The sequence below is a fragment of the Durio zibethinus genome, chromosome 11 (genome assembly GCF_047325235.1).
Source record: "Durio zibethinus cultivar Kanyao isolate XHJ-2024 chromosome 11, ASM4732523v1, whole genome shotgun sequence".
In the NCBI taxonomy this organism is placed as follows: domain Eukaryota; kingdom Viridiplantae; phylum Streptophyta; class Magnoliopsida; order Malvales; family Malvaceae; genus Durio; species Durio zibethinus.
In genome coordinates this window covers 697,380-719,889 of record NC_143172.1, presented here as the reverse complement: position 1 = coordinate 719,889, position 22,510 = coordinate 697,380, and the positions used below count along the sequence as shown (strand labels likewise).

The following is a 22,510-nucleotide window of genomic DNA, read 5'->3' as shown; positions in this document are numbered from 1 at the left end:
TTACAATGCCATTGATCCTAAATGCCATCATCCTCATTTCACTAAAATTAAATTTGACGGTACGTTTATTTATATAATATAAAATATTAAAATTTATATATTTATATTATATTTTATATAAAAATTATATGTTATAATTTATATTGACATATAAATATAAAATATATATTTTAAATTTTAGTAAATTTAAATATAATTATTATAAAATTATAAAATCATATTATTTTTATATTTTATATTTATATTATATTATCATATTATATTTTAAATTATCAAATGTATCAAAAATCCATTTGATTAAGTGGGAGTGATAGAAAAAATTGAGTTGTACTTGAACTGTTGTCCAATGCACCTACATATCGAAATATTAATTAATATAGGGAATCACGAAGCTTTGTATTATTAATTAAATTCAGCAATTTTTGGTACATTTGTCATAAAATTTTCTTTTTTCCATTCAAGAAATAAGGTTTTAGAGAAGGGAAATGAAGGGAATTTAGGGTTCTATTTGAGATTTGAAGCTGCAAAAATGAGGTTTTTGAAAGATAAAAAAAAAAAACGAAATTTAAGCTTCGGTATAGAGCTATTTAAAGTTTTTATTTTGGAAAATCTAAATTGGTGGATTAAAGATGAAATTAAAATAAAAAATAGGAAAATTTGTTATCAAATTTCGATATCAGTTGCCGACACTAATACTAAAAGGTGGATAGACAGCAACCGTCAATATTTGAAATATGAATTTTTAATAATTAAAAAAAATTATATGAAATAATTATATTTTTTAATATAAATTTTTTATATTTAAATAATATCATATAATTATATTATTAAAAAATAATTATTTATTACAATAAATATTTATTATTTAATTATCACATATAATATATAATTAATAATTACTTTTTTATTAATATAATTACATAATATAATTTAAATAAAAAATATATATTACCGTGACATAATTATTTTATGCAATCGAATGATGATACGAGAAGTTCAATGATAATTGATAAGACAGAGAGTTTGAAAAAGAGAAGAAGCGGATATAAAATATAAAGTTTTTATAATTAGGATTTAAGACTATAAAATAAAATATTTCACGTCATCATTGTTTACGTGTCAGTTCATATTTCATGCAAAAAAAAAAAGACGATTTTGATAACATAAGGACAAGTTCATTATAACACTTTTCAATAAAAAATCAACAAATTACTCTTTAAAATTAAAGTATAAAAATAATATTTATCTCAAAATTTTATGACTACACGTGTAATTTCTTATTTTTGGAGATGTGATAAATAATAAATTTGATTATTCATGTATTTATATAATGTAAAATATTAAAATTTATATATTTATATTATATTTTATATAAAAATTATGTATCATAATTTATATCGATATAAAAATATGAAACATAATTTTTTTATTTTATTAAATATATATAATTATTATTATAATTTTAAAACGTATTATATTTATATTGTATTTATATCATATTGTTATATCATATTTTAAATTATTAAATCTAATAAATAATAATAAAATGCAATTTGGATGGTCAAATCAAAACCCAGAACAATATCTCTCTTCAATAGTTGTATTTACTGAGCTCCATGTGAAGATTTATTTCTTTCATTATTACTATCATTAATGTTGCTTGGCATTTGCCGTAGCTAAAAACATATATTTCAAAGGAAATACACATTTAATTATGATTTTTGTTGTTGTATTTCACATTAAAATTAAATAAAATTAATTGTATATCAATAATTTTTTAAAAATTTCAAATCTTATCATTTAAACATAAAATATATGTATTAATTATTTATTGAATCAAAGGTTCGAAAAAAAATCATTGATGTTGGAAAAACGTCATATAACCAATGATATTTGCATAATTTAAGTTTTAATCCTCAATTATTTTGGCGAATAAAAGAAAAAAAAATTGGTTTCTCTTTCGCAAGTTTTAATACATGAATGCATGTATTTTTTTGACTTAATTAGCATCAAAATTCAATCTTTACATGATTATGTTTGAAATCTAAATACATTAAAGAGTAAAAAGAAAAAGATTATGTTTATTAGACTTAGAAATCAAGGCAGCTGTTATTACTAAAAGCAGCATCATATTTATGTTTAAGAGTTTTTAATTTTTTAATCACCAAAAACAATGAATCATCTCGTTATACTATATTATTTGATTTATTTCTAGGCAAATAGCAAAATAAGCCATTGAACTTGTTCAAAATTTCATTTAAGCTACTATACTCGTAATTTTATTCAATGTCCCTGTTGAACTTTATAAATTACACAATTAAGTCCAATTATTTACGAAAAGGTTAGGATTCTTTAATATAGCAGCTTAATTGGGAGAGGATAAAAGGCAAAGGAGATTAAACATGTAATTAGGTCCAAAATTAAAGCTTCTATACCTCCGTATATGTACAATATGTTAAAGTTGCCCCCAAATTACTCATTACAAAATTGAATCATAATTTTTATAATTTTAAGATAACAAATGTGTGACATAAAGGATGATTTGGGGGTTGTTTAATGCATTAGATTATATAATTTGGGGTTGCTAAATTAACTTTAATTGAGATATTTAAGAATTTAACTAATTTTTTTGGGATTAATTTATGACTTATATTTAGTGGGGTACTTTAGATTTTTTAAGCTATTGGTTCATATAAAATTTTAATTTATGCGAAGGTGGAACTTCTCTTAAGTTTTTTTTATCTTTTTTTAAAATTTTTCCCTTATTAATTTGTCATTCTTTTAATGTTGGTATAGCTTGGTGTATTTAAGTGAAATTATTTTAATGAATAAAAACATGTTTTACGTATTGAAAAATTATTATTAGATTCAATTCTTTTTTTTATATATAATAAATCATCAATTATTAATGAATAAATTAGTTTGATATCTAAAAATTCATTTTGATTGGATGATATTAATATTCAAATTCTTTGAATAATATAATTCAATGTGCTATTTTCTTTTTCCTTTTCATTTATGGATTTCTAAATTTATGATATTATATTACCATTCTTTGAATGGTATCAAATTCCCAAATTAAATTTCTTTCTTAGCCTATCATGCTCTAATAATATCAAGCCTCAAATTTTATAGTAACCTTCGAGATTAATCTTGTTAAAGATGGAAGGAACAGAAAAGAAATGCAAATATGAGGTGTGGCTAAATAAAAAACTGAAGTGCCAAAAAGAAAAATTAAAAACTCAAAAGCAGAGAATAGCGAGTATCTGAGTTTGATACCCGCAGGAGAGTGGGAAAAAAGGGAATCATAAAAAAGACAAAACAAAAACTTGTCTTGTAGCAGAAATATGGTATAGCAAAGACGGAGAGATTGAGTATTGACCGACCCTTCCCTCAGTCCCCTGTACTGTTCGACTGTGTCCTGATCCTCAATGAAGTCATGCACATATTATCAGATTCACAGCTCCGTTTTTCAATTTTTGAAGGCTTTTAAGCCAAAACAAAGCAAACCTCTTTTTCTTTACTTCAATTGCCAACTCAGACACTTTACTTCAGCCAAAACGTCTGATCTCTCTCCTTCTCTCTCTCTTTGAACTCAATGCATCTTTGCGGAATCTAAACCCCATTAATAATTAAAAAAAACTGAATGATTTTACACAAATCTAGCTAGGCAAAGCAGAAGCTTTATCTAAAAAATATAACCTTTGTTTATCTTAGCTCTCTACCTGTCACTACTTCTGCACCGTAAATAAAGACGCCTCATTAAAATCCACTTGATTGTTAAGAGTTTTTCCTTCAGTATTTCCTTGTCAAAACAGTACTGAAAGAAACACACTTTTTTTCCTGTCATGCACTCAAGCTTGTTCCTTTTTCAATGAGTTGGGGTTGTCTTAGCTCTTCTTCTTGGGGGGTGAATGGGGTGTATATTTTCTCAGTTGGCTGCAAAATTTGCTTTCTTTCCTCCATCTCCACCAACATATCAGATCAAGAAATGTGACAATGGGAAACTCACAGTGGTTTCATCTTCTTCTTCAATGCCTATTACTGTTGCTGATGACACTTCTTTGGATGTGCATTTGATTGACACCAAACGTGGGAACAAGGTTGTTGCTTTTTATTTGAAAAGCCCATATGCACGCCTTACTGTGCTATATTCTCACGGCAATGCTGCCGACCTTGGCCAGCTCTACGACCTCTTTGTCCAGCTCAAGGTCAACCTCAGAGTCAATCTTATGGGGTCAGTATTCTTTTTCTTTAAATGTTTTGAAAATTTTGGTCACTTGAACTTACTTGTGTTTTGCTTGTGTAAGTATGTTGTTAATGTTGTTTGCATTTTGTAAATATAATGTTTTTCATGCCTCTTCTGAGCTCTCCTCTGGGTTAGTTTTTTCTTTAAAAAAAGTGCCCTTCTTTTCTTATGTTGTTAAATTTTCTAGTCTATTTGTCCAAGTTAATGTTTTTACAAATTTCACCTTTTTTATTTTCTTTTCACTCCACTTTTCAGGCATGTAAATCTTATCTTATCATGGTGATTTTCTGGGCTGCCTTTTATCATGTTTTCTTGCGTTGGGTAAACAATTGTAAATCTTATCTTGTCATGCTTAGATCTGTAATTAGTACTACTGGTGATCATGTTTTACTTTTGAGTTTTCTCTTTCTAGCTAATTACTCTTGTTCAAGGTGTTCCCTATTCGGTTGGTAATGTGTCTCAGGGTTTTTTTTCTCCCTTTGTAGCCATTAAAATAAAAAGTAATTGATTTTCACTCTTAAGACTTTTGTGCCTTCTGGGATTGTGTAAGGTGCTACATCACTTCATTTTCTTTTGAGAGATCTACAATTGTTTATCACTGCACCTTCAGTTTTTCTACAATCTGATCTTGAGGGAATGCATATACACATACTTTATCTTTCTCTAATCCTACTGCGTTTTTGTTGACATTAATTTCATTTACGATTTTGGTTTGATGTTGTCAAGCAAACTTAACTAATTCTTGTCTTGTCCATCCTGCAACTAGCATCTGATTGGTCAAGTTGATGACATTCTAATTTATAGATCATACTTGCTTTTATTTAATTCAATGACATGGAATTCAGCTATAGTTTCACTTTGCTATTAATTTTCATATCCTATTATTTTATTAATTGGGTTGATTTTTGATCTTCCATGCTCATGACTGCTATACTGCAGGTATGACTATTCTGGCTATGGAGCTTCTACTGGTAAGGTAGGTCATTATGCTAACATAATTCTAATTATGTGTTTTGTTCAGACTTCAGTTTGTAGCTGTGTACTGATTTGCTCATGGATATGTCATTTGAGGGATGGTCATCCTCACTATTTGATAGATGATCTTTTCTTATTATTTCATATTTTCGCTGTAAAAGTGTTGTAACTAGATTCAGATGATAATTACCCAATTGGGAAGTTATGAAAGGATCCAAGGTATTGTGAGTAACCAATAGTAGGCCAAAAAGTCGATTGCTTGAGCATAAACCTAACAAGTCTTGGAACATCAAACCAAAATTGACTGGCATTTTCTCTTGATTGATGTCTTAAAAAACAATAGACTCCTTGTTCCTTCTTTGTCATCTAACTAGACCCGAATTCTCTGTTTTGGTTTCTCAATCTATTTTATTTAGAAAGAGTGTGGTGTTTTTGCTAATGTTTTTATTTTATGACTTCCAGCCAAGTGAATCAAACACTTATGCTGATATAGAGGCTGTGTATCAGTGTCTTCAGACTGAGTATGGAATTAGCCAGGAAGACTTAATTTTATATGGACAGTCAGTTGGAAGTGGGCCAACATTACATTTGGCAGCTAAACTTCCGAGGCTAAGAGGTGTAGTTCTGCATAGTGGCATTCTTTCTGGCCTTCGTGTGCTCTGTCATGTTAGTTTCACATTCTGCTTCGACATTTATCAGGTAATGATCTATAATGGTTTGGCTTGCGAAGAAGATACCATATTGATTTTACGAGCAGTCTGATAATTGGCATATTAGTTTGTAGACATAGTGATACTTTATCTGTTGACACCATTGCAAAGTTAGTGGCCTGCGAACTAAATCTGAGCTCTATGATGTGTTTATGCTATTTCTGCTGCTATATTTGAGCTAATTACTGTCCTCATAAATGCAGAATATCAATAAAATTCAGAAGGTGAAGTCCCCTGTGCTTGTAATACATGTAAGTGCCTATCAAATTTGTCAAATATTATAGATCTCATCTCAGATTTTCAAGATATGCCTGCCTTCTTATACTTGTTTGAAATTCTGAACCCAATGTATTTTATTTTTGTAACTCAATAATATAATATTGCAATTAAGGAATTAGCAGAATGTTGCTTAAAGTGAGATTATTGCTAGTTGCTTTTAGTAAGTGTGTAAGCTTATATTATAACCAGGGTCTTGATCTACAGAGGTTATGAAAACTGATTATATGTGAACTTCTGTTTTACATTAGCTGCATGGTTTTTGCTTATATGGTCTAAGCTGCATCAGCCTCGTTTAATAATTCTTGTTAATGTCATTTATTTTCATCATAGATTTCTGTCAATATCAAATTTTAAAATGGTTGGATCAAATATTAATCAGGGTACAGAAGATGATGTTGTCAACTGGCTGCATGGAAATGAACTCTGGAAAATGGCAAGGGAGCCATATGAGCCTTTGTGGATCAAAGGAGGTGGTCACTGCAACTTGGAGCTCTACCCCGATTACATACGCCATCTTTGCAAGTTCATTTATGAAATGGAGAGCTTGACAACAGAAATTCGCCTTAATAGGATTCGGCAGAGTCTCAGTCAACCAACAAGGTCAAATACTAGTTCCTCAGTTACTAGTGACAGGTGCTGTAAGATTAAATTATGCCAACCCAAATGTCCAAAACCAAGATGCGGTAAATGTTGCTGGTGGCCTATGTGCTCTTGTTGTTGGAGACCTAGCTGTGTAAACTGTTGTTGGAAACCAAACTGCTCTAAATGCTTGTCGGGTTGTTCCAGCTGCTGCATCAAATGTTCACAGTGGAGATGTTGTGTGGATACACATAATCAGGTAAATGGAAAGCAGCAGGGCTAATGGTGATAAATGTGCTCTTTATAGATTACTCAACTTGCAACACCCCACCCCCCCTCTAATCATTGGCAGTAGTGTACAAAACAAGAGGAAGTACATTTTTTCTGATAATTTTTAGGAAAATTTGATTGAATGTTTAATCATATTGCGTATTCTTAAAATTGTGATTAATTATAAGCTGGTTCAAAAAAAAAAAAACAAATATTATCCTATTTACTGTCTTCTTATCATCATATTATTATTATTATTATTATTATTATTATTATTAGTTTCCTTTGCCTGATGACATATTAGTTAAATAGGTAAACCCATGTTTCTATGTGTATAAAATGCAAAATGGAGAACCTGAATGTTAAAAAAAAAAAATTTTTATTTCATTTTCAAACTTTCCAAAGATTTTTTTTTTTTTTTTGTATATGCCCAAATATTAATTTATATTATTACAGAAAAAGATATGTAGCAAAATATTTTATAGTCAATTTAAAATTAAAAATGAACTTTACATGCAATTGGGTTTGGATGTGGTTGTTTCAAGTTGACCATCACAATTGGAAATCCTCCAATAAAAAAGCAGGGCATGATATGGCTAGCCAGCTGCCGGTGTTCATCCCACGAATTTAATTTGGTTTTGCCAGGGATTTTGAAACCTACCATATATTTTGCTTCATAAAATATTTGAACCCAAATCAACATGAGTAGCGTGTGAAACTCAAAGTGACATAATTCAGTTGGCTAATTCGATTTCATTGGTCAAAACAAACATTTAAGTCATTGTTTTCTTTGAAAGAAGCTTTCCCATAATAGGCCCAATGAAAAGACCTAAACTTACAATTTACATCATTTTCAGTGATTAAGTGATGGGCTGCTTTTTTTTTTTTTTTTTTAATGTTAGACATTAAAGTATAGATAGTTTTGTTTTTCATATTAAAATAAAATATGTTATATTAAATAGCATAAAAAATAATAATTATAAGATATATATTCAAAATAATTTTAATAAAAATTTATCAATTAAACTTGAATTCAAAATCACTTATATAAGAAAGAATGATCCTCCTAATTGAGTAACCACTTAATGGTAGTGATGGACCATTTATGCGGTGGAGAAGTCGTCCGGCGTTTTTCTTTCAAGTATTGGGGTTAAAGTTCTCCTCTGAGTAATGATTGAAAACGATGAAATAAGCAACTGAACCAGCAACTTTTTTTGTAAAGAAACAACAGCACAAAGGACGATAATAAGCAATTATCTATGAAGAGAACAAAAGCCATAGTCCATGGAGTATTATTATGAAAATATAATGTGATGGAAAGAGGTTTCACACTTAAATTTTCATTGACTAATATGTTAGGATGTTCACACCAAAATGCTTGATTGCCTGCCTCGCCTCTATTTGCGTTTGTCAATGTCGAAGTTGATATTGCCAACCTAGAAATTCTTACCCTTCCAGACAGAACCAGGGGCATCAAAGTTCACACTTGAGAAATGGTCATTGGCAGTAGGAGTAATAATAGTTTGGATTAAATTAAATTTTGTTTTATTTTTTTATAATATATAATATTATAAATTTTTAAATTTTTATTTGAATTTAAATTGAATTTTATTTAGATTTCGAATTAAATGTTAACATTTGATTTGGTTTATTAATTTTTAATTTTTTATATATTATTTTAATAAAATTTTAAATATATTTAAATAAATTTATATATAAAATAATTATGTTTATTTTATAAAATTCAAAAAATATATAAAATTAATAAAAATATATAATTCGATTAATTTTTTATATTTCGATCCAAACGTCGATTCAAATAAAATAAAAAAATTAATTTAAATCAACTGAACATTACGATTTTAAATTTATTTTTGATTGTTTTCACATCTCTAATCGACAAAGTAGGAGTATCATATTTTAATCGATAGGTGACTTTCAGATTAAAAACAAAAGAGAAAAAAAATCAATAATACATAATAGAATTTGCTTTTACATGTTTGGGCTATTTCAAAGGAAGATGAGAGCAAAGTCAACTAGGAGGAAGCAAAAGTGGAGTAAAACGGGGAAATTAATAGTCATTTACTGTCTTAAGAATGAGAGAAAATAGTATAGACTATAGATGTAAGCAAAGGGTTTAGCAAAAAAAAAAAAAAGTCAATTACTAATATGATCCAATCAAGCAAGCACGAAATTCAACTCAATTTAAATTGATTTTAATATTCATTACAATTTGAATTAAGTATGTAATTTAATTGATTTATATAATATTTTTTAAAATTAATATATAATAAGATAAAAAAATTCAAATCGAAACAATGGTTAAAAAAAAATGGAAAAAGCTTGTGATGAAGTTATATAATAAGTTTGGAATTGAATTGTCACCTTTACCCAAAGCGACTTTCCGTTAATTCAGGTTGAGACAGAAAGGAAGAAAGGCTGCTGGTAAAAGAAAGGTTGGGTTTCGTTTCCATCATTCACGCCAACACCAAAAACGAAGAAAAAGCTGATGGACCCACGCGGTGCACACGGGGCCGCCCAATAGCCTGAATCTTATGGTTTTCATCTTCCTCGTAGTAGCCTGAATGATTGTCGTTTCCCCCAATTCCTTTGCCCACGTTTTCACCTTTAAATTACCCTTTTTTTTCTTGCACAAACAAGGGCAAAGCTACGCCAACGGATAAAGGGTTAGTCCAATTCCAATGCCTAATAATTAAAGACTAATTATTATTTATCAATTATTCTTAAATCAATTAATGTATCATTAAAATTATATTTTAAATATTACGAATTTAAAAAAATTTAAATATGTAAGTCTTATTCAATCAAATATTTAGTAAAATAAAAAATTTAAAAATAAATTAAACATCAAAAAAATAATTATTATTTAATGTATCGAAATGGGCATATGATTGAGAAAACGTTGCGTATTCTCATTTAATGTGAAGATATAGAGATCACCCAAATTCCAATTTCACCCAATCTTTTCTGTCATAGAAACGAAGGAGGAACAGCTTCACCATATGCCAATACTAGCAATGACCTTTTTCTTTTCCATTTTTTTAATGGTGTACCTTAAAAAGATTTTTTGGGTACAATTCGCATGTGCTTTGTGTATTAATTGTTGGCACGTCCGGAATTGAACCGCAAATTTAATCTTGTCCGGCGTTGCAGGCAACATCTTAAAGGGAACTTTCTACGTTTGTTAAACATCTGGCTCTTGTTCCTTAAATCGATTTTGCACTCATGTTTATATCTATTTCGACGTCAAAGACACATAGAAAGACAACTAGACAACAATGAAGTTGTTCAATTTTCTAACAAAAGTAGTGTTTCAACATGTCTGTATGCCGATCCTTCACTCTTCTCGATCCTTTCAGCATATTATATTCACCGGCTACGATACCAAGCAAAATGGTCCTACACATTATTTTTTTCTTTACAAATAAAATCATAGTTTAATAATAAAATAAAAGATCACAAAGTTTGAGATTTAAATATCATCTTTTCAATATTATATAAATCATTTAAATTAAAATTGAATTTTACATGTATCATAATAAATAAAATAAAACTCCATATCTATTTCAAAAGTAGAACCTAATAACACACTTTTGCAATCAGAGAAATAATGGGAACAATTCTGGTGCCATGATTCATGACGAATTTGTTGAATTTGGTATGTGACCGCACATATATGTAGCATGCCATGCCTGCTCTGACTAACTCAAACAGCATAATTGATATAGGATAAAGAAATTATTTAGGTCTAATAACCAAGTTGGCCGGTTTATTGTTAGGCAGATTTACCATATTAATTTAGGTTGACATCAGCTTTCTTGGTTGATATTTGGACAAAATTTTCAAAGTGACAATATTATTAGAGAAATTCCAACTCTCCAATTAAAAGATTTTTGATATGGTGTTTAATAAAACCAATTGTTTTGAAAACAATTTAAAAAATGAGAATGAAACTAATGTGGGTTAATCATTAAAATCGCAATTAAAAATGGCCAAAAATAGACTAAATCATTAATTATTATTAAAAAGAAAATACAGTGTTTGCTACTCCTAAATTCTTCTAATGCATGCTATATTAACTACTGCTGTAATTAAAATAAAAATAAAATAAAATAAAACAACGCCTGTTTTCTTTGCATTAGAAACGCAGTTCACGTCACAGCACATATTTTCCGCGTCAGCAGTCAGCACGTGGAGTCCCACTAGAGGGGTAAGCATTATCTGCAGCCGACCCATGGGAAAGCATAGGAAAAAGAACAAAATAGGTATGACCGTGGGACCGATATTTCGAGTGGACAACATCAGAAGACAGATATTAACTGTTTTTTTAATCGTAATGCTTAAAATCAACAGGATTGATAGGCTGCAACATTACATACTTGCACCGGAACTTAACCCAAAAGCCGCGTAGACTGCGTTCCCAAGTTGAATCCGGCCGTTTAAATAACCAAAATAACCTCCATATATAGTCAAATTTTCGCTTCCTTCCTCTGTCTTCTCATTCTCGAGTCTTGTCAACCAAGGGGAAAAAAAAAAGAAAAAGAAAGAATCCGTGTCTTCCGCAATATCTTGCCATATCTGGATATCTCAGCAAACCTACTTTCCATACAAGAATGTAGTATCAAAGCTGTAAATTCACTCCACTTTTTTTCCACCGAAAAAATATTGAAATTTACCTTATTTTATAGCTCCAAAAACTTTCCATATAAGATAAGCCATTGCGCATTCTTGGTCTCTTTTATTTCTCTTTGTTTTTTTTGAAGTAAAAGAAAAAAGACCCTAGTATTTTTATTTTTATTTTTTGGTTTTTGAAGAAAGAAGATGATGGTGGCTTGAGATTGATGTTTTAGACTTGGTCGTTTCTGGGTTTCAAGGCCTTTGCTTTGGTTGCTTTGTTCAAACAGTAAGGTTTGGTTTGGAATTTCTATTTCCCTCTTGTTATTTTATTATTTTTATGTATATTGTATGCTATGCTTATATGTAAGCACTAACTGGAGACAGAGAGACAAATAGAGAGTTCAATTCTCAAAGACAGAGCCTTTGGTCACTGTTTGATCTAACTATTTTTTTCTTCTCTCTTTCTACCGAATACTTTCTGAGATTTGTCTAATCTTATATATTTTCCAATCAGCAAAACATAAAATTTGAGAAGTTTGTGTTTTGATTTATTTTGAACTTTGTTCGAGTTATGCAGTTTTTTAAGCTACGACTCTGTATTTCAGGTTCTGAGAAAAAGTTTCCTTCTTTATATGATTAGGAGAAAGGCAAAATAATGGCAAGTGAATCGCATGTTACTAGAGGAGTACCCACAATTCATCATATAACAAACTCGGCAGGTGATCTTGAGAATGAAATTGGCATCGCTGATTTTGCTAGGTATACAGTTCATATTCCTCCTACACCTGATAACCAGCCACAGACAACGGAAATTGCTATGCAAGCAGTAGGAACTCAGGAAGAATCCGTTTCGAATTCCATGTTTACGGGTGGTCACAATCGTGTTACTCGTGCTCATTCTAAGATCATTGATTCCGGGTCAGGCCATTCCCGGATGATGGTTGCAGAAGGAGAAGGGTCATTCTGTGAAATACCTGGATGCAGTGCCAGGATGATGACTAATAGGCAGGGAATAGATGTTTTCCCATGTGAATGTGGTTTCAGGATTTGTAAGGATTGTTATAGAGATGCATTGGGAAGTGGTGATGGATTTTGTCCAGGATGCAAAGAGCATTATAGGGGGTTAGATGAGTCTGAGATGGCGTTGGCTAGCCAACCACAGTTGTCTAGATCGGACAGGAGGCTGTCTGTAGCGGAATCAACAGATTTCCTGATGAGCAGTCAGAGTAGTGAGTTCGATTATACTCAATATTTGTATGAAACCAATAAGAGTTATGGGTATGGAAATGCTGTGTGGCCGATGGATGGTGTGAATGGGAACAAGGATGAGATTGGTGGTGACCCAAAGACACTTCGTGAGAAGCAATGGAAGCCTCTTACAAAGAAATCAAAAATACGTGCTGCAATCCTTAGTTCATATCGGTATGAATCTTTGTTTTGTTAGCGTTCTGTTTTACTGATCCGCTACATTCATAAGCATTACTATCTTCTATTAGTACTTATTTTGAACAATGAATCATCTATATAGATATTTTTATGACATGAATTCTATTCCATTTGGATTCTATATTCTATGATGACAAGATTTCATAGCTCTTCTGAGCTTTGATTATGATTGCCGCAGGAGTCAGTTTTAAGCTAGAATTGTTTCCATTCTTGTAGAACAGTTTTTTACTAGTCAAATGGCTTGGAGATTGGAATTTGGATTGTTTTACAGCATTGTTAAATAATCGTAATATGATAATTTCACTGCTCACTTTTCTTTTCATTCTTCTGTCCCTATCCTTACAGGCTCCTAATCCTTATTCGAATAGTGGTTCTTGGATTATTTTTAGAATGGAGAATCACACACCCAAATGAAGATGCAATCTGGTTGTGGTTTATGTCTGTAATTTGTGAGATCTGGTTTGCCTTTTCTTGGCTGCTTGACCAGCTTCCTAAGCTCTGTCCTGTTAATCGTGCTGTTGATCTTGATGCTTTACATGAAAAGTTTGAAACACCTAGTCTGAATAATCCTTCAGGAAGATCTGATCTACCGGGAATAGATGTCTTTGTTTCTACTGCAGATCCTGAGAAAGAACCACCTCTTGTCACTGCAAATACCATTCTTTCGATTCTGGCAGCTGAGTACCCAGTTGAGAAGCTTGCTTGTTATGTTTCTGATGATGGAGGTGCACTGCTAACCTTTGAGGCCATGGCAGAGGCCGCCAGTTTTGCCAGACTTTGGGTCCCTTTTTGCCGGAAACATGAAATTGAGCCTAGAAATCCAGAGTCCTATTTCAATCTGAAGAGGGATCCTTACAAGAACAAGGTGCGACCAGATTTTGTAAGAGACCGTAGGCGGGTAAAACGTGAGTATGATGAGTTTAAGGTTAGGATCAATGGCCTTTCTGATTCAATTCGCCGACGTTCTGATGCCTTTAATACTAGAGAGGAGGTCAAGGTTTTGAAGCGTTGGAGAGAGGACAATAGTGATGTACCAATGGAAAGTCTGAAGATCCCAAAAGCTACTTGGATGGCTGATAGCACTCATTGGCCTGGCACTTGGACAGTTCCTGCTCCAGAGCATTCTAGGGGTGATCATGCCAGTATCATACAGGTAAACATTCAAGAAGAGCTTTTATTCAGTTGGCGTGTCATGAATCACTAATGGAGCATTTATCTTATATGTGTTTGAACTTCTCATGGTTAATTCCCTTTAGCCGTATTAATATTATTTTAGTAGGTTTTTATGTTCCAAATGCTTAGAATGTTTCTTTGAAGTCATTAGGGACTGTGTTACAATGGCAGCCAGCATTTTATTAAAAAAGTTTGTTAATCATTTGCAATGATGGTGGGATTATGTGAACTAAGATCCTGAACTCTATTGATTGCAGGTGATGTTGAATCCTCCCAGTAATGAACCTCAAAAAGGTACTGAAGGCGATGGAAATTCCATGGATCTCAGTGAGCTTGACATTCGTCTTCCTATGCTGGTTTATGTCACTCGTGAAAAGCGACCTGGTTATGATCACAACAAGAAGGCAGGGGCCATGAATGCACTTGTTCGAGCCTCTGCGATCATGTCCAATGGTCCCTTCATTCTTAATCTTGATTGTGACCACTACATTTACAATTCCCTAGCATTGAGAGAAGGAATTTGCTTTATGATGGACCGCGATGGGGACCACATTTGTTATGTCCAGTTTCCTCAGAGGTTTGAAGGAATTGATCCATCTGATCGCTATGCCAATCACAACACTGTCTTCTTTGATGTTAACATGCGAGCTCTTGATGGAATTCAGGGTCCAGTATATGTTGGAACAGGATGCCTCTTTCGCCGCACTGCCCTTTATGGCTTTGAGCCACCTCAGTTGCAAGAAGACACTGATTGCTGCAGCTGCTGCTTTCCACGTCTTAAGAAACCTGCAACTGTTGCTTCTGCCCCTGATGTTGACCCTGAAGATATTCAGTTGAGGGAAGATGATGAAATGAATATTGCTCTTATTCCTAAGAAGTTTGGAAACTCCAGTTTACTTGTTGAGTCTGTCCGGGTGGCAGCAATTCAGGGCCAGCCCCTTGCAGATCATCCTTCTGTCAAATATGGACGACCACCTGGTGTTCTCACAATGCCTCGGGAGCCTCTTGATCCATCCACAATTGCAGAGGCAATCGATGTTATCTCATGTTGGTATGAAGACAAGACTGAATGGGGTCAAAGTGTAGGGTGGATTTATGGATCAGTAACAGAAGATGTGGTCACAGGGTATAGGATGCATAATCGTGGGTGGAGGTCTGTTTATTGTGTGACCAAAAGAGATGCTTTCCGTGGCACTGCTCCAATAAATCTCACTGATAGGCTTCACCAGGTTCTTCGCTGGGCCACTGGCTCTGTTGAGATATTCTTCTCACGCAACAATGCCCTACTAGGTAGCCCTAGACTTAAGCTTCTACAGAGGATTGCTTATCTTAATGTTGGCATATACCCTTTCACTTCCATATTCCTCATTGTTTACTGCTTCCTTCCGGCACTTTCCCTCTTTTCCGGTCAATTCATAGTTCAGACTCTCAACGTAACATTCCTTGTTTACCTCTTGGCCATCACCCTGACCCTTTGTGCTCTTGCGGTGCTAGAGATTAAGTGGTCTGGCATTGAACTTGAAGAGTGGTGGAGAAATGAGCAGTTTTGGTTGATTGGAGGCACAAGTGCTCATCTTGTTGCAGTGCTCCAGGGGCTATTAAAGGTGCTTGCCGGCATTGAAATATCATTCACCCTGACATCAAAATCAGCTGGTGATGATGTGGACGACGATTTTGCTGATCTCTACATCTTCAAGTGGACATCTCTCATGATACCCCCACTCACAATCATGATGGTTAACTTAATTGCCATAGCTTATGGAGTTTGCCGTACCATATATAGTACTGTACCTGAATGGAGTCATTTGCTTGGAGGTGTCTTCTTTAGTTTCTGGGTATTGGCTCATCTCTACCCCTTTGCAAAGGGTCTTATGGGAAGACGAGGGAAAACACCTACAGTCGTTTTTGTTTGGGCAGGCCTTATCTCAATATCTATTTCTCTACTCTGGGTGGCTATCAAGCCCCCATCAGGAAATTCTGATATTGGTGGGTCATTCCAGTTCCCATGATTTACAGGACTTTTGAGTCCTCGGAGCAAGGTTTGCACACCTAGTATACTCATTCTTTTAAAGTTAGAAATGTGATGTTAGAGATTAGATTCAATTAAATTCCATCCTATATGTACATCATTCCCTTCCCATGTATACTTGTCACTTTTTGTTGTTGATTTCTTTTTTTTTTTTTTATTTACTGATTGCTAGGATTCTTTGGCACCTTGCCTCGCTGCCAACTGAATTGAATCAAATCAGTGTACATACATTCATTTTTGAGACAAACATCCTTTGTTGGTGAATTATTTTCTGCAAAGTACCCATATATGTCTTTTACATAGAGCTTTAGATAAGCGAAAGAGATTGTATCTTCTTGAAGAGAAAGCTGATTTAAGGTTTTGGATATTAATCTCTTTCCAATTGGAATGGACATTTCCAGCTGCTAACAAGCTTTGTAGGTTAATGGATAGATCAGTGAAGTTCCTTTTGTTTTTGCCAAGACGCTAACCGGGACCAGTTCTTTGCATCCCTGCCATTTTAATTCTTCCATGTCATGCACCTTTGTGGCTTGCTTATGGAGGTGGGATTGGTTCGTAAGTCGTGCCATGACTCGTGCCGCCCCATTTCCAATTTGCTTCTGGTCAAACATATGTCGGTTTTTATAAGTCATATTATTTTTGCATGCATGTATTTAATGCCTTGCAAACAAAGTTCAACTTTTTTTTTTCCAACATAGACTCCTTTTAAATCTCTCATATGCTGGCTCCCAATCCAAACAATCTTGAATGGACCAAACCTAGCTGGACAGGCTTCACTATTGCTAATTGTAGTTAGACTGACACAGAAAATGTGTCTGTAAATTGAAAGACATGGGGTAAAGACGAGGGAAAAGAACATTACAGGTTGAGATGGTCGGTCTAGTACCTAACGATTTGAGTTAGGCACACTGCCAACTTTTTCTGAAAATCATTTCTTTGCAACTGATAAGCCTTTTAAGATTGCAGAGCTTTTATTGGAAAGAACCTTCCATTGTCTGGTCATTTAAGAAGCATCAGAAAGGGTAAAAGATGATCAATGTACTATTTCTGAGGAATCTATTCTATTCGGGATTAATTTTCAAGAGTTACACACTTTCATAAATAGCTTTCTTAAGATGGAAGCCATTGAAAATTTGTCCAAAGGATTGGTAAATGGTAACAGTACACGCCTAAAGCCTTTAGAAATTTCATGAGGCTGGTAATAGTTGAACAGCAAAATGTACCGTCTTACCTTTTCCAAGTCAAGTCTTTCATATTCATTTGATTTTGCATGTTCTGAACGATGATGTATAGTTGACTTCAACTAATCCGCAGAAGAGTCTTCGTATATGGCTAGGTTTAAACATCAAACTCCGCAAGTTACTAGGTGGGCGTGCAGAAATGATTACGTATTAACGAAATTATTAATTTAAATATGGATAAGATTAGCAAATAGGTTCTATGGTGTACTGGTTAGCACTCTGGACTTTGAATCCAGCGACCTGGGTTCGACTCCCGGTAGGACCTTTTACCTTTTGTGCTTTATCTTTTGATGATTGCAACCAAAGTGCAATTTAATTTAGTTGCTTAGTTGTCACCTACAACATTTTATCTTTAAAAATGGGTTAGGTTTAAGAGTGGCGTATGTTTTAAGAAAGAAAAACAGCGAATATTGGTGGGAGTTTGGAAAGGGGAAGAACATATATGAAGATGGGGCCTTAAACAGTTGGATCACAACTTTCTATGCTCAACAATCATATGCTGTAAATGCAACAATGGCACCCTCAACCAAGAAAATGGGAAATTAATTCTGAAATAATTTCTCTTGATATATATGTTCAAATATTGTTCATTTCAATCACTGAACAAACATTTTTTATGGCAGCTATTTTTTATAGTTTTGGTTGGGGAATTGGTCATTGCATTCCAATATCTGCATACTTAAATAGAAAGACTATGTCAATCAAAACAAAATGAGAAAAATACTAGTTTAAATTGTTGTGTGAATTTCCATATGTGGATTTAAGGATTTCTGGGTTATTCTCAAACTTTTGGACAAATTTTAAATACTTATTCAATTATTTGTGACTTCAATAATGTCATTTTCTCCATGATTAGCCAATAAATAAAGCAAGGTGCTCTTTATTCATCCAATCCGATGGCTTTCCTTCTCAACCACATATCATAAATGAAATATTTGTATAATGTATTAGTTGCTTTTTTAAAGGAATTTAGCATTAGGGAAATTAGAATATTTTGTATACAACCCTCGTCCCTGAAAATGAAAATATGTTGCCAATTTGAATTTGGATAAAACCATATGCATAAATCTGATTTTCATTAGTTTTGCACCGCTTGACAATGGATTCTTTTTAATCTTTTTTACTCGGTGGTTGATACAAGATTTTTTTGAGTTGCTGTTAATGAATTTATCAATTTTATTAACGAAAAAGATGTTTGAAAAATTTTTTTTTAATTTTTTATTTTCAATATTTAAGCATATCCATTAACACCTTACTCAACATATAAATCCGTCTAATCCGTCTATGCTCTTAATTACCATAATTACAATTAGCAACACCAATTTTGGATTGTCATTTCCCTGTCCATATATTCCACACCCACGACCGTCATTTTCACAATAACGAATTGCCAACACAATTCTTTCCATAGAAGAAACCTCACAGAAAAAAATTAAGCATTTTTCCCCTTTGTGATTTGTGATGGGATTGCCACAAAATGACTAGCAATTATAGCATAAGCCACAAGGATGTTCTGATTCTTATGCTGGGAATTCATTTTCACATTGAGATATTCTAATATCGTATTCTCGTTTGGTCTAGATAGAGGAAACATAACCATTGAACAAGTCACAGAAGTGCATTTCCTTGATGGTGTTTAAAACTTTTTGGCCATGCCTTGAATTCCAAGCACCAATTTTAAGAGAGAAGGCTAAAAAAATCAACCATGTTGATGAAATTTGGTTCCGTCGTTAATAAAAGAATCGTTCAACTAGAAGACAAGTTCCAAATTATTCCTCGGACTAAATGGTAAGTCAAAGGAAAAACCTGCCAAAACTCAATTATTTGGCACTCTATATATTTCTATACACATAATGTGATTGTAAACTTATAATAATAACAAGATTGAAGACCATGACAATTTTAATTTAGAAACTCAAATTTATTTCACATATCGGTCTGTTCATTGGAGATGGAAGCACCTCGTGATCTTCTCTTCCGACGTGCTCTTGTGATCCTCACTTGCTTTCTATGGCTTCCACCAAATTTCAATCTTCCGGTGTCTTGGAACCTTTGCCTTTCGGTTGGATCAATTACACATTCAGGAGGTGTTACAGGATAACGCAATGTGTCATAACAGTAAGAATAATACATGTAATGCTGCCTAAATTTACGCATGGCAGCTCGCCTTGCTGGTGTTATGACGGCATAGTCATGGCTCTCGAGCCAGGTATCTGTCACCGAGCAGGCAGCCGCGTCGGGCAGTTCCTGGATAGGATCCATAGCGCAACCGTCGAGGACTAGCTCTTTAAACTCGGAAATGAATGGGGCATACCTATAATCAACTTTATTTTTGCCTCCGTTTGTGGCCCAGCTAGAGGCATCCCAAATAGTGGCATACAAAGACATTGGCTTTGATGGGTAGTCTCCACCCATTTCATCATTGCGCACCACTTCTCTGATTGGAACTTCATCAACATAAAAACTGAACAAATTCAACACAAAAATGAGAAGTTGGGATAGGATTCGTTAGGTAGAATTATGGCTTTTTATCTTTGGGGGGGATTAGCTTTTAAGAATCTAAAGGCTTCTTCGTTTGGTAGCCTAACTAATATTTGCTTTCCAGAAGGTATATTCCTATTAAAAATATTATAGTAATTCTACTTAATTATGCAATTGATCATTATTAAATCATCCTTGAATTATAAGAGAAAACCAATAAAATTAGGCCATTTAGTTTTATATAAGGCTAAATTTGCCAAATAGGGTATCCTCCAGCAACCTAGCCTAAAAAGCAGCAGCCTAAAATCATCTTCATCTCTTTTTTTTTTAAGGCAATGCTCCGATCCACATGCTCTACAAACATCGCACAAGCAATCCCAACCTCTATCCCCTCTTTGCTCTTTTCTCTTCTTTTCCCTTTAGTAAGGTCAAAAACATTCAACAAAAGTAAGGGACAATATTGTAACCATGGCACAACAAGTTTTTAGACTAATTTTACATCCAAAAAGGAATAGGACAACATAGAGAGAATTAAGGTTTTTAAGACAACTCACATGATGTTCTTGGCTGTCCAGAGAATGCTGTATCTGTGAAATTCTTTTGATGGATCAAACCAAAGTCTGTAGCGTTCCTCTCGGCCTCGGTTTGTGCTACCATTGCCATACAAATTTGTCTGGAATCTCCATGGCTTACCTTCAATATTTCCTAAAAACTCAATGTCTAATTCATCATGGGTTTTCTGGTATACATCACCGTTTGATGTCTGCATTGACCATGGAAAAAAAGAAGAATACCATCAGCCGCCATGATTGTAATTATGGGCACTATTTTTGTATTTGTTTTCACATTTAATTCATTGAATTTTCCGTTCTTTGTATCAAAAATTCTTTTCAGACGATGCATATTTTCAAAGGGTTTGGTAGAGGGAAGGTAACAAAATTTCGAGATTAATGATCATGATCATAAGAAACTTACATAGAAGGCAACCACTATTCCCGCAGTATAATCTGATGGCAACTTGATTTTGGCACTGAAAAATCCATGTTGATACATACTGGATGAAATAAAACCAGACCCTGAAAATTTCACCAAAGCAAATTCATCAATACCAAAAACTACTACTACTACAAAAAAGTTTGCATGGCATGATGAATTAAAATATATATTCTTCATTATTAACCATTCGTTACCTGTATAAACGTCAAGGAGGAGACGGACGCTATGGCCATCAGGTGAGCGAACAAGGTTGCCATCACCGAATAGAGGGCTGTATCCTTCATCAAAGGAGAGGATGGAGAGGTTGAAAGCAGCAGTACTGAAGCCGAAAAACCAAGAGAAGAAGAAGAAGAAAAGGAGGGAGAAGAAGGGTGCTAACTTCTCTGATTGTAAACGACCCATGATCATTTCTTCAGTATTTGTTTTTCTTATGGGTCTCCTGTTTTATTTCTTTTCGTTTTCTTTTTGTTCCCCGTCTCTGATCAACCCTTTGCTTTCCGTGTACGTCTGTATATATATACACACCCCTAGAGAAAAGGAGAGTTTTCTTTGGCTTGGGATGAGAATGGTCATTGGCTGCTATATATATATATTCACCGTGCTGACTATAATACCCTTGTATAGTTGGGATATATTCAATTAAAGATATTAAGCTTCAGCTTGGTCTCTCATAATAGGAAATCACACTTTGCAAAGTGACTACTCAAAAGGGATTCTTTCATTACTTGTTTAAAAATCTGTGGGTCTTTCTATATTGTTTTAGAAAATTAATTAAGATTTTTCAGATTAATTTTGATGCTATTTTTACTTTTGATGAGTTAGTAATTACTATAAAATTAAATATATATATCCTATATAATAATACAATAACAAGTAAAGTTGGTTTTTTATATATTGATCGCATAATTTTTTTTTTAAATTTTGTAAGTGAAATTAAGAATTTATTTCATATCTCATTTTTTATTTTTTAATATATTTTAAAAACATGTATAATCAGTAATCTTATTAAAGACAATTCTCTAAAAAAATAAGATAATTTCTCATATAGATAAAATAGGGTAGTAGGTGAGTAGGAGCTGTTTTTTTGAGTTGTGGAGTTGCTAAGGAGGAAGGAATTTCTTCTAATGGAAGTCTGAGAAAAGTGACAACTAAGATGATGTGGAGATGACCATATATATATATTATGCAAAACACCAAAAGCAGCAGTTACATTAAACAACACACCTGGACTTGGTATGTATGTAATATCTTATCTGTTAATTATAATGCCCGCATAATGAAATAATTAACATTACATAACTGCTGTCCTACCCACTTTTTTTATTTATTTATATATAGTAAAATAATTAAGAACGTATATATAAAACAAATTGTTGTTTATACTACAGAGAATTTTTGGCACTGTGCTGTACTGTACAAAACTGCAACAAACAAGCAAAAACAT

At 33.0% G+C, this 22,510-nt stretch overlaps 3 protein-coding genes and 1 non-coding gene across 7 annotated transcripts; 3 read left to right on the top strand and 1 right to left on the bottom strand.

Moving 5' to 3' along the window:
• The first annotated feature begins 3,776 nt into the window (after positions 1 to 3,776).
• Positions 3,777 to 7,283, top strand: LOC111291343 (uncharacterized). Its single transcript, XM_022883019.2, has 5 exons — positions 3,777 to 4,237; positions 5,189 to 5,225; positions 5,687 to 5,923; positions 6,138 to 6,185; positions 6,593 to 7,283. Exons 1-5 carry the CDS (start codon positions 3,915 to 3,917, stop codon positions 7,073 to 7,075), a joined length of 1,128 nt encoding a protein of 375 aa, XP_022738754.1. The 5' UTR covers positions 3,777 to 3,914; the 3' UTR covers positions 7,076 to 7,283.
• A 4,292-nt stretch (positions 7,284 to 11,575) lies between these two features.
• On the top strand, positions 11,576 to 16,612 carry LOC111289228 (cellulose synthase-like protein D3). Of its 4 annotated transcripts, none has more exons than XM_022880090.2 (4): positions 11,576 to 11,986; positions 12,341 to 13,122; positions 13,492 to 14,299; positions 14,577 to 16,612. In XM_022880090.2, the coding sequence occupies exons 2-4, from the start codon at positions 12,356 to 12,358 to the stop codon at positions 16,326 to 16,328; spliced, it is 3,327 nt and encodes a 1,108-aa protein (XP_022735825.2). In that variant the 5' UTR covers positions 11,576 to 11,986; positions 12,341 to 12,355; the 3' UTR covers positions 16,329 to 16,612. The 4 variants fall into 4 exon arrangements, with proteins under 4 accessions (XP_022735825.2, XP_022735823.2, XP_022735824.2 ...); XM_022880088.2 differs by having other exon boundaries at positions 12,306 to 13,122; XM_022880089.2 differs by having other exon boundaries at positions 11,576 to 11,991.
• Positions 16,613 to 17,782: 1,170 nt separating this feature from the next.
• On the top strand, positions 17,783 to 17,854 carry TRNAQ-UUG (transfer RNA glutamine (anticodon UUG)). The gene has a single exon. It is a non-coding gene; the product is annotated as a tRNA-Gln (tRNA).
• A 1,443-nt stretch (positions 17,855 to 19,297) lies between these two features.
• On the bottom strand, positions 19,298 to 21,627 carry XTH30 (xyloglucan endotransglucosylase/hydrolase 30). Its single transcript, XM_022882699.2, has 4 exons — positions 21,261 to 21,627; positions 21,046 to 21,146; positions 20,625 to 20,833; positions 19,298 to 20,053 (listed from the first exon to the last, which is right to left on the bottom strand). The coding sequence occupies exons 1-4, from the start codon at positions 21,472 to 21,474 to the stop codon at positions 19,516 to 19,518; spliced, it is 1,062 nt and encodes a 353-aa protein (XP_022738434.1). The 5' UTR covers positions 21,475 to 21,627; the 3' UTR covers positions 19,298 to 19,515.
• Between the last annotated feature and the right edge of the window lie 883 nt (positions 21,628 to 22,510).

What these genes read in the sequence shown, in the direction of transcription:
- LOC111291343 (XM_022883019.2), top strand. Translation starts at nt 3,915, where the DNA reads ATGGGGTGTATATTTTCTCAGTTGGCTGCAAAATTTGCTTTCTTTCCT. An exon ending in CTCAGAGTCAATCTTATGGG is followed by an intron (nt 4,238 to 5,188) that starts GTCAGTATTCTT and finishes GCTATACTGCAG; the next exon opens with GTATGACTATTCTGGCTATG. An exon ending in TCTGCTTCGACATTTATCAG is followed by an intron (nt 5,924 to 6,137) that starts GTAATGATCTAT and finishes TCATAAATGCAG; the next exon opens with AATATCAATAAAATTCAGAA.
- LOC111289228 (XM_022880090.2), top strand. Translation starts at nt 12,356, where the DNA reads ATGGCAAGTGAATCGCATGTTACTAGAGGAGTACCCACAATTCATCAT. An exon ending in GCAATCCTTAGTTCATATCG is followed by an intron (nt 13,123 to 13,491) that starts GTATGAATCTTT and finishes CTATCCTTACAG; the next exon opens with GCTCCTAATCCTTATTCGAA. An exon ending in ATCATGCCAGTATCATACAG is followed by an intron (nt 14,300 to 14,576) that starts GTAAACATTCAA and finishes TATTGATTGCAG; the next exon opens with GTGATGTTGAATCCTCCCAG.
- XTH30 (XM_022882699.2), bottom strand. Translation starts at nt 21,474, where the DNA reads ATGATCATGGGTCGTTTACAATCAGAGAAGTTAGCACCCTTCTTCTCC. An exon ending in CCTCCTTGACGTTTATACAG is followed by an intron (nt 21,147 to 21,260) that starts GTAACGAATGGT and finishes TGAAATTTTCAG; the next exon opens with GGTCTGGTTTTATTTCATCC. An exon ending in TGGACAGCCAAGAACATCAT is followed by an intron (nt 20,054 to 20,624) that starts GTGAGTTGTCTT and finishes GAATTTGTTCAG; the next exon opens with TTTTTATGTTGATGAAGTTC.